The 12,173-nt window shown below is 33.0% G+C and overlaps 1 protein-coding gene across 1 annotated transcript; it reads left to right on the forward strand.

Moving 5' to 3' along the window:
* The first annotated feature begins 7,563 nt into the window (after window positions 1-7,563).
* Window positions 7,564-12,173, forward strand: LOC132037051 (uncharacterized). The gene is made up of 4 exons (XM_059427484.1): window positions 7,564-7,792; window positions 8,953-9,088; window positions 11,374-11,446; window positions 11,706-12,173. Exons 1-4 carry the CDS (start codon window positions 7,579-7,581, stop codon window positions 11,820-11,822), a joined length of 540 nt encoding a protein of 179 aa, XP_059283467.1. The 5' UTR covers window positions 7,564-7,578; the 3' UTR covers window positions 11,823-12,173.

Genomic DNA, 12,173 nt, shown 5'->3' on the forward strand with positions numbered 1-12,173 from the left:
CTGACATCTTTGTTCTTAGAGGTGTCATGTTGAGTTAGAGCCTGCACCTGCACTATGCACAAAGTTTCTCCTTCTACTAGCTGGATGACCTTCAATGTCTAGATATGTGATTATTTTTTTTCGGTTTCGCAATTTCATCATCTTTTAATGTTATTATTATTATTATTATTCTACCATTATATCATTCTTCAATTTGATCACTACTGTGTTTTAAAACATACCAAAACTTGAGGTGCTATCAACTGTTTCTTTTTTTCTATTTTGAACTAGCACCATTTGTGTATTAAAATATCTTTAAATTTAGGTATGTATTAAAACACACATTAATATTTCCTATATGAACTATTACCATCTATGCAATTAGGTGTGTTAAAATACATAAATGAGATAGTTCCAACTGAAAGTTCAGGTATTTTTTTCTTAAAATCATTATCTCTAAAAAAAAAAAAAAAAAAAAAAAAAAAAAAAGGCAAAAAGGAGGGAGATGTACTATTGTGGGTCCTAATGTAAAAGGGTAAACCTTCTCAAAAGAAGATTGTTAGTGCTATCATATGCATAAAAATTTATTTTTGAAAATGACTGCTGTTGAGATAGTAGTAGACTTTACGTCTTTTTCAGCAAACGGTGAAATTTTTCCACAATCCATTGCTGTGGTCTTTGTTTATTGAGTTTTGTCTTAGGCATTTCATCAAACACTTTGCATGTAAATCAGGAGTTAGCTCACTTTTTTAATATTAGTGCTTTAATTTTAGGAAAACTTACCTAAATGTACGCGTCGGCCATATAATTTGCCAAACATGGCCGAACTATACATTGCCTATACACTTCGGTTGTATAAATAGTATATAGGTATGTATATTATTATATATATAGGTTTGTATAGTGTATGAATATTTCGTGTACTCTATACATTACCTATATACACTGTATATCTATTGTGTAAATTAGATGACCAAATCGTATTTGGCTGTAATTTTCCATTAATTTTAGCCAAAGGTGAAATTTTTCACAATCCATTGCTGGTGGTCTTTATTTATTGAGTTTTGTCTTAGGCATTTCATCGAACATCTTGCATGCAAATCAGGAGTTGCTCACTTTATTAACTTTAATTTTAGGAAAACTTACTTAAATGTACCCTTCGGCCATCTAGTTTATCAAACATGACCGAAATATACACTGCCTATACACTTCGACTGTATAGATAGTGTATAGGTATGTATAGTATATGAATATTTAGTATACTCTATACACTACCTATGTACACGGTATACCTATTGTGTAAACTAGATGACCGAATGGTATTTGGCTATAATTTTCCATTAATTTTAGCCAAATGTGAAATTTTTCACAATCCATTGCTGGTGGTCTTTGTTTATTGAGTTTTGTCTTACGCATTTCGTTAAACACCTTGCACGCAAATCGAGTTGCTCACTTTATTTATATTAGTGCTTTTATTTGTGGAAAACTTACCTAAATGTATCCTTCGGCTACTTAGTTTACAAAACATAGCCGAAATATACACTTCGGCTGTATAGGTAGTGTATAGGTATGTAAATTATATGTATACGTATGTATATTATATGTATAGGTATGTATAGTATATGTATTATATTTAGTATATTCTATACACTACCTATACACTGTGTACATATTGTGTAAACTAGATGGCCGAATGGTATTTGAACGGAGGGAGTGTATGAAATGGCAAAGAAGCAATAATAGAATAATTAGGACTGGGCTCTGCTGATCCTTGGAGCAAATCCGTTGATGGGTTTCCTCCGGTGGAACAAATATATGTTTTGGCTCTTAGAAATGAGAACTATTCCGGTGCAAAAGAATAATTAAAATAGCTAATTGTAAGGACTGAGTTTGAGAGAAATAGCATCAATAATTGTTATTTTATGCCTTTTCAAGGGCCGTCAGGCTCCTTTTATAGTACAAATACATCAACTCTTAAGTTGTGATTAGATTCTAATAATGAATAATAAATGCAGCTTTAATTCTGGATTGTAACGCATGCTCCGTATCTGGACCGGTCATATAACGTTATTCTCCTATTAATGACCCGGTACAATTGCCTTTGTGGATTTACTCCGGATGTTTCCGGGGCTTCTCACTCGAACTAATAGCCTGTTTAGCCAAATTTCTAAAATCAGCTTAGTTTGAAAAGTACTTTTTTTGAAAAGTGCTTTTTAAAAAAGTATATTTTGTGAGAAGCAGTTTGTGTTTGGACAATTAGTTTAAAAAGTACTTTTGAGCAGCAAATTCGCTTTTGGCCAAGCTTTTAAAAAGTGCTTTTAAGTGTATTTTTCTCAAAAGTACTTTTCAAAAAAAATGATTATGGGGAAAAACTCTGCAAAACTGCTTCTGCTACTCCCTAAAAGTACTTATTTTCTCCCAAAAGCTTGGCAAACACCTCACTTTTTTTAAAATAAGCACTTTTTGAAAAGAAAAAGTATTTTGAGAAAATCACCAATAAACCGCTATATGAGCCTGCGCTAAGTTTACATGATTTAAAGTAGCTGATAAGCATTAAGTGCTAATAAGCAATTTTAAGTGCTAAAGCTGATTTAATAAATAAGCAGTTACATGTTTGGATAAAAGCGCTGAAACTGATAATAAGCAGCTGAAGTGTTTGACAAATAAGTGCTAATAAGCATATTTTTATGTTAAAATGACTTAAATATCCTTAAAGTTATTTACACTAATAACGACGTGATTTTAACAAGAATTTAAATTTTATTTAATTCAAATCCAAAATGATTTATGTCTCATTTATTTTTAATACAAAATTTATTAGATAAATTATGTTATGTTAAGCAAAATTTAATCATAAGGTATAATATAACAATTAATAATTTGACTATTTTTTATTTTATTTTTTTTGTAAAAAACATACTTAAATATTATACAAAATTTGTATAGAAGAAACAAATACTTAACAATTTTCTTTTGTCGCTAATTAAACTAACACACCAAACTATCATCAATATTCTCATCAATCGGATCACGAGTTGCCATTCAAATGCAAGGGTTGCATGTTTTCTATTTTACTTCTTTTTTTTTTAATTTTCATATATTGTGTTTATCGATAACATTTGTTTTTCTTCCAATTTATTTAGCTCTTGAAATCACTAACAAATATACATAGATAAGTAGAAGCAGGTTCCATGCTTTACAAAACCCATAAATCAATAATATTGATGTCAAGTTGAAGAAGGGTTCCATGTGTCACAACCCAACTGGAGGGCCATGAAGGGCATCCGGAGCTAACCTACTGAGTAACACAACACGTACATGTATCTCATATTTATACCTGAGTGAGCCATCATGCTAACTTATAAATATCATAAACTATATGGGACGCAAGCCCAAAAGATAATATACATACAGCATCAAGCTGATCCCAAGTACACATGTTGGTAAGGCTATCCAAACGATGATACAATAAAACATAGACCGAGAAGGTCATTGAACATATGACTATGCATATCTGTCTACGAGCCTCTATTGTAGTGCATAACATAAAAGGACGGGACAGACCTGACCCATCTCAGAACAAAAAGATCATACCAACGGACTGCGAAATTTCTCCGAACAAATGGAGTGCTCTCAGACAACCATTGAGAAGTCAGCCTATGAGTCTGAATCTTCTCCTTGTCTACCTGCGGGCATGAATGCAGTGTCCACTAACAAAGAAACGTCAGTACTGATAATGTACTAAGTATGTAAGACATCAATAACAACATAATAAAATTATAGAGATAACATAAGATAAGAGAGATCAACCTGTACTTCTGAATGCCTCTTAAGGCGGATGTCATGCATGCTTGCTTAAAAAAAAAAAAAAAAAAACATTTTCATACATATATATATAAATACCATACCTGGCCATATAGGCTCGGTGTTATCATCATATCACTATCATAACGTACCCAGCCTTTTCAGGACTCGGTGTATAACGTACCCGGCCTTTTAAGGACTCGGTGTGTAACGTACTCGGCCTTTTCAGGACTCAGTGTGTAACGTAATCTACCTTTTCAGGACTCGGTGTGTAACGTACCCAGCCCTAACGGCACTCGGTGTGAAAACCCAACTGATCAATGGTTGCACAATAGGTGTCATACTCGGCCGACTATAACGCTGCTCGATGTGAGAAGATACATACATTAATATAAAGCATGAATGAGAGCCCAAAGAAAAGCTATAACTCTATCGGAGTGACGTAAGGTCAGTAAACCTCCAATTATCATTATGAAGCTATCATCATGAACATATCTCACTTTGAAGGAACAATAATCATAAGATGAGATCAATATCAATAAATAAGATCAATAACCATAATATGAGATCAATAACCAAAAATCATGAGATAAGGATCAACGATATCATAAGAACATCAAGAACGTATGCTTATAATATTTCTATGACAGGAATCATTATGGACATACTTTGTGTAAGCTCGAAGCAATGGAATCATGCCTTAAGAAAGAAAGGGACAGTCTTAACATATCTTGCTGCTTACTTAGCCACTCAAAGTCTACCTTCCAAGCCTGCAAATCTACATCCAAGGTAATTTATACAACAATCAGGCTATAGGAGCATTTACACACACAAACTTAGCTAGTTAATAAGTTAACGGAATTCGGACAACATTTCCCCTATATTATCTACTCCGAACCAATTCCAAAATAGCTCCCAACATCAATAATAACATAATCAAGATACTACATGACAAACATATACAAATCCATCTGAAACTTCCCTCGAAAATCAGTCCATAAGCCAACAACATCAACGTATCAAACTACGACCTTTATACTATGTCTTTCTTCACTTTAAACCATTAAAATCCTCCAAAACAACTTGATATCAACGTTAAGATAAAGAATATACCTTTTCCGGTCCAAAAACTCTAAATCCAAACCTTTTTTTCAAGCTTAACATCCATAACTTCAATAGCAACAATAACTATCAGTATATATGAACTAGTTTAGGATTTCTAGGTTGATCTTTGCTTAGGATGTTTATGGAAGGTTTAGGATAGTTGAGAGAGCTTGAGGGTTCTAGAAAGGTCTGATTTTTGATGAATAATGAGCCCCAAGGTCGTGGCCCTTCTTATTTATAGAAAAAGAGAAGTGTCCACTGCCTCAACTCAATGGTAGCACCGACAGTACCGTCGTTATTCGACGGTCCGTCGAATTGCACAGAAGAATCATACAATTTTGTATAGGTCGTATCTTCCACTGTACGTCTCGAATTTGCGATCTGTCAATTGCACTGGAAACTAAACTCAATGAACTTCAATTTACATAGGTTATACATTCCATAACTCCTCTAATCTAGGAGATAGACCTCCCTCAAGTCGGACCAAAATTTCCTGTCTAAATTTCGGCCAAGTTTTTCCCAAATTTTGACAAACTTAATTCCTTCGATTCGCTTGATCCCAAAACCTTTAGATACTTGCTTAACACTTGTTCAAAGTATTCCTTAACCTTATAAAGGTTCCATGACCTCTCTGAGCTTACGTTAGTTTAATTACGACACAAACGACGCTAAAATTTTTAAGGTGTAACACCATGCTTGGTGTGGAATTTGAAGAAATACTACAAACAATGAAAGAGAGAAATTTGTTACCCCAAATACCATTTTGCCATAAAGAACTCAGAATTGCTGGTGCCATATCAAGAGTGGATGAAATTTTAAGTTTTTGGAAGAACATGCATGGAAGTGAAATCATGGAAAGTGTTAGGAATTTTGTTTTAAGAAAAGGTATTTTAGGAATTATAGAGAGATATCGGGGATAAAATTGTAAAAGATCTGGTCAAACCAAAAGTGCTTATAAGCTATAAAATCATAAGTTGGGGGTGACCAACTTATGACTTATTGCTTATTTTTATTTATAAGCACTTGACTTACAAGCACTTTTAGAATTTGCCAAACACGTAGATAAGTTAAAAAATGCTTATAAGCTAGTTTGACCAGCTTATAAGCTTAGCCAAACACCTCAATAGCTTATCCTTAATATATGTAACTGCTTATTTATAAAACGGAAAAGGGCCAAATATATCCCTGTACTATCGAAAAAGGGCCATATATATATATATTACCCCTCGTTATACTTTAGGTCTAAATATACCTCAGCCGTTATACTTGGGTTCAAATATACCCCTCCTCCGTTAAAGTTGTCTAAGGTGGACAATTAATCTTACGTGGCACTGACATTGGATGACGTGGACGCCACGTGGTATGCTACCTCATCACTACTAACCGATTTTACTCTTCCCCTCTATTTGTTTCTTCCACCACTAAAATTTTCTTCCACTCCACCACCTTTGCCACCATTACCGCCATGTATTCCGGTTAGAAAAGAAGAATAAACAAATCTCAATCTGAATTCTGAAAATTTTATCCAAACCCAGATCTGTAGCGGTTTTATTTTATTTTTTGAATCAGCAACAGTGTAATAATAAAACAATAAAATCTAACTGTTTCTTGAATCTTCCCTTTATGCTTCGGAGAAAAAAGAAAAAAAGTGGTAAAATTAACATCAGTAACTTGTAAAAAAAAAATTTTTTAAAATTTTTTTTTCAAGTCCTCTTTCTCTTCAAATTCCCTTCCGAATTTCCATTTCCCTTTTAGCTCTTTCACATTTGCTTGACAAATTGATTCCAAGTTTCTCTTCCGTGGATTTTCCACTCACTCTTCCTTCCTTTCATTCTCTCTTCGTCATCCATTATCGAACTATTTCTCTTCGCCATTGACGACGGACGGTGTTTGTCGGTGCTCTAATTCATGCCTTGTTATTTTCCGGCGGGTTTTCCGATTTGCAGTACGGAATGGTTAAGCATGGCTACAAATTGCTTATCCTTGTTAATGGTGGTAAAGATGGATGGAGGGGAAGGAAATTTTAGTGGCGAAAGAAACAAATAGAGGGGAAGAGTAAAATGGATTAGGGGATGATGTGGCATACTAAGTGCCGTCTACGTCATAAAATGTCAGTGCCATGTAAGATTAGTTGTCCTCCTTGGACAACTTTAACGGGAAAAGGGTATATTTGGACCCAAAATATAACGGCAGGGGTATATTTGGACCTAAAGTATAACGAGGGTATATTTAGCCCTTTTCCGATAGTATAGGGGTATATTTAGCCCTTTTCCATTTATAAAATCAGTTTCAACACTTAAAAATATTTTTCAGCACTTAAAAGCTTATTAGCTATTTGCAATCAGCTAATATCAAGTGGCTCTTTATGCTCCGCTTTGAAAGTACTAGTAGGTTCATATGAGCCGGTACTACTAAGCTGCATTTGCCTCTGGGTACATGAGATAGAAACGAGTCAAGGTCTCTGCAAAGCATTATTGGAGGTTTCCGCCTTTCAGCTTTATAAAGTAGAAATTTCAAGGAGGAAAGTGAAAAGAAATGGTGGGTCATCACCTTTTTTGGAAAAAATAAGCTGTGTTGTAAGGGCCCAGAAGTGGAAATAACAGGAAAAAGTGAAGAAAGGAACACTATTTCTGAATAGACTTGAAGAAAGGATGCTATTATAAAGGTATGGGCACATATTTGAGAAATTGTATGGTTAAAGCTAAAGAAGGATTAAAGCATTTCTTGGGAGCTAATATGGCAATGTCCATGTATCTTTACAGGGTTTTCGTTCCCCTTTTGCTGGTTTTAATCCATTGTAAGGTTACTGTGGAACAGGAAACGCAAGGCCCTCTTGGCAAAATCTGTTCAGACACTTCGAAATATAATGAAAATTTACCAATGCCTCCTCTTGCCAAAGAAGATGGTAAGAATGTGAATGTCTTAGTCTTTATGCTATTCCTAAGCTATAAAGATAGCAGTGTTATCCCTTATGTTCCATCAAAGTTATTATCTTTATAGTTTCAAAAATTTGCTACCATTTACACCAGATAAGTGTAGATGGCATCAGTACAATAATTATGTTGAGAGAAAATCTTACTGTTTCTATGGTCTCCTTGTAGAGACTACATTCATATGCTTGGATCCATATAATTTGAATCCTAAAAATGTTAAATAAGAAAAACTTTCTGTTTGTTTGATCAAAACGCGCCTCAGTTTTTTTGTTTAAATTGTTTTTATTTGGCTAAGTTGTCTGAAGACGTGGATTTATTGACTTTGGACTATGTTTCATATTGGTAAATCTTTTATATCTTAGTCAGATGTCATCAAAAAAAAAAAAAAAAAAAGGTTCTAGCTTGCTTGGTTTTATGGTAATATTTCTTCCTGTAACAATTTTGTATGCATCAGCTATGACTGCAGTAAGATTGAAATGAAAGCTGAACTACACTTACGGGTTATTTTGTGCACGAATGGTAACATAGAGATTACTGTACATAGAGAGACAATTGCACTGTGCAAAAAGATTCTAAAATTTTATTTTCCTTATTTGATCAGGGGTGAGATTGAATTTTTGTTAGAAAAATAAACTTGGACGACGGTTTAAAGGAATTACATTTTCCCTCCTAAACTTATTTCACATGGACATAGCCAACAATTGGCATTACAATCCTGAGGAGTTGTTTGGTTTAAAAACAAGTTACGCACTGGGATTGTATACATGGATTAGTAATGTAGGAACTGTAAAGGCGAAATTATTTTTTATCTAGAGTTTGATTCTTTGTTCTAAAAATAGATATATAGGGTAAAATTTAAAATGTCGGTTTATTTTTTAAACATAATAAAATTAAAAGCGCATTATTTTTATCCATGAGCTTGTTATTTGCTGTTACATTCTTCTATTTAACTCTAGAAGTTTACAAAAGATCATGTTCACTTAGATTATTTGTCTAAAGTACCCATACCAAAAAACCACATCTATTCTTCATGTAAGCATATATTTGTTTTCAAAATATTCATGGCATCATAGGTTATCCATTTTCAATTTTGTTTTCCATGCTGATGCAATTTTGTTCATGTGGATGTCAGAGGATTTCATCAATGCTCTGCTTGGTTGTTCTAAGGAAATATCGGGAATGTTGCCCGAAAGTTGTCTTGTTCGGGAAAAAGATGTTATTTGCGATTGTTATCTTGAGGACCACACAAGATGTCGAGTGGAACAAATGTATCCCTTCTGATCCAAGATATTTACTATTGTTTTTTTTTTTTTGGTAGTATTTTTCTCTACTGCTCTTCTTGTTAATTCATTTGCTGAGTAATATATTATTTGGAAATATTACAAGTCCTTTGATAGCATGAGTTGGAGACATAGATTTTGGATTGCATTCATCTATTTTTCTAAATGGAGTTTCCACTGTTATAATAAGTGAACCATTGTTGCCATCATTTTTTTGGAGTTTTGGGGGATTTGGTCACTGGGAGCAATATATGCTTGTTCTCTTAGGCACTTCTCCGTTCTAATATTCTTTGTGGTTGTCGTTTGATTTAATAGTGTTTTATAGTTAATCTTTTTTTTTTTTTTTTTTTTAATTTTCTTGTAAAAGTTCATATTTTAATCTGACTTTAGGATCACACATAGTAATACCTAGGCAATTTGTTTTTTCATGTTTACTCAACTAGTTGGTTGATTTTAGCATGTTATTTTCTTTCGTTGGGGGATGAACATAGAGATAGTGGACAGTTTGAAATTAAATAACGTCGTTTCTGCGCTGAGAAATAAACAGCACTTAATGCAGTGCATTTGTGTTGGTTGAGTGCTTTTACAAACTTATTTTATCTGATTAGTCATTTTTTACAGTAGATTACAAGTATCTCGGAATTAGTATTTAATAAAGGTTGTTATGCTGATAACGGAAAAGCTTACTCATTTGATTGATTCATATTACTAACAATTCTGAATGGTCTGCCAGATTCATGACATTGAAGTGTTAGAGGTTTGTTTTAAACTGTCTTTATGTTTGTACAGTTTGATTTTTTTAATTTTCCACTTTGAGGATGGACATAGCTGCAAAAACTAGATTGCTAAAGCTAAACTGGTTTAGTTTTCAGCATTAAATTCTATTGTGAAAGATGCCTTTTGAGTGCCAACAGCATGTAACTACATAGATGAATTGGGCTCCTCTCCATTTCCCTTCTCTCCATTTTCCCCAAGTTCTACCTTAGATTGAAGGCATTATGGCATGGGTTCTATAAGATTTAATTGGAACAAGCCTCATTTTCATATAATTTCTAACTTATTCATAAATATATTAAAATATTTTCTCTCTCTTCCTATTTTAATTTATCATCTTTTTTCGATGAAGTTCTTTTAATGGTGATATTTTCTATAATATAGACAACTTTTTTCGTAAATATACAATTATTATTGAATAAGTGTCAATATATTATGTGAATTAAATTACAATTGAAATTGAAAATTTTGTGGACTCGGATATTACATTTGTCATTTTCTTTCTCGATTTTGTTGAAATATTATTTCGTTGTTTGAGCATTGTTTTACTAACGAAGTTTAATGTTTTGAGCATAGTTAGAGATAGAAACATATTCTAATATAACTATGGATTGCTATTAATTATAAACTGGTTAGGCCTTGTTTTCAGTCAATTAAATCTTTCATTAATTCACCCATGAGTCATGATGCTAATCTGAACCATGTTGTTTTCCTAGTGAAGACAAATATAGCCCAATCCTACATAGATGGATGTATTTCTCCAAATTACAAATTTATTTTGATTTCTTTTTTCCACCCTTCATTCCTCTAAAATTATGCCTGTTTACATTTCTATATAGGGTTAATAGCTCTGTTGGTCCCTCGGTTATTGATAAATTTTGACTTTAGTCTTAATGATATTTGACGAAGCACATTTAATCTTCAATTAACTAGAGTGTTCACTTTTGATCCCTTTGCTTGTGAAAATTCACAAATTTACCATAATTGTAAACTATTTCACTACTTAATTCCCCATGTGTTATATTAAATTTGTATTATTACTCCATTTTTTACGGTAATATAATTCTAAAAATATCCAAATATAACATATTTCTTTCATAAAGGGACCAAAAGTACACTTTAATTAATTGAAGGTTAAATAAGCTAAGTTAGATATCACGAGGACCATAATTAGAATTTATCATTAATTGAGTTCAAAAATGCTATTAGCCCTTCTATATATGTTGATTAATTAAATATATACAAGTTCATCTTTGCCTGCTCGACCAAAATTGATTTAGAATAATTTCACTATAATAGTAGCAACATGTGCACAATGTCACCACTAAAGTGTAAAGCAGCTCAAGAGACATTTTAAATTAGTAATATTCATGCCAACTATGTGCAGGTCATCCTTGTTTTATGTTCATTATAGTTGTGGTCTCAATTTGTCGCTTTGGTTTTTAACTATGCAGCTTCTAGATTTCTGATTGATGTTTTTGCAACATTATGAACTGCAGTGATTTCTCTTTTAGACGATTAGAAGGAGAGATCCCTGAGAAGATTGGAGGCCTTCAATATTTAAGAAGCCCTGTAAGGATACCTAAACAATATATTTGAATTTGTATTGTGTTTCTCAGTTTAAATTCGCAATTAAGAGGTATTAAACTATTTACATAGCATAAGCATACTTGAAGACTTTGCATTTAAGTGTCATTCCATTTTTTTAGATTCCAGTTGCATTTTGTACATGAATGTAATAAATATTATAGAAAAAAGAATGACGGATAATTATGAATTGAATATTATAAGATCTCGTTTTGTTTTCCTCTGCCAATACTATGGCCTGTAGGCATTATATTTCGAGGCAGGAGAATTTTTATCACTAACACCATGGGAAATGTGGAATGCATCCCAAGAAATATACATAAGTGGAAAAGCATTGCAAAAATTGGTGCAATGTTCTTAAAGATGCTAATCTCCTTGTTGCATATCAAATGCACTAGATTTATACATTCTATGATCAGAAGCAAATAAACAAGAAATCAGCACTCTATGCTGATTTTGTGTTTTGCATCCTTAATTGAATAATAGCAGGGGAGCTCATGGCTAAAAAGTTAATGTCTTAAGTACTGATATAAAAAGCGATCTTATCTCCGGCCGGGGCCACGCGTTCCACCTTGTCCTGGTATAGTAGTACTAACCATTAAATAAGAGGTAATCAGAGTCTAAAAGGATCTCAATATATTATAAAATCTAGGACTAAACTACATCATATCCAAGATTCGACAATGCAATATCCTTTATGGATCTCTCATCT

This window comes from Lycium ferocissimum, chromosome 11 (genome assembly GCF_029784015.1).
Source record: "Lycium ferocissimum isolate CSIRO_LF1 chromosome 11, AGI_CSIRO_Lferr_CH_V1, whole genome shotgun sequence".
Lineage (NCBI taxonomy): Eukaryota > Viridiplantae > Streptophyta > Magnoliopsida > Solanales > Solanaceae > Lycium > Lycium ferocissimum.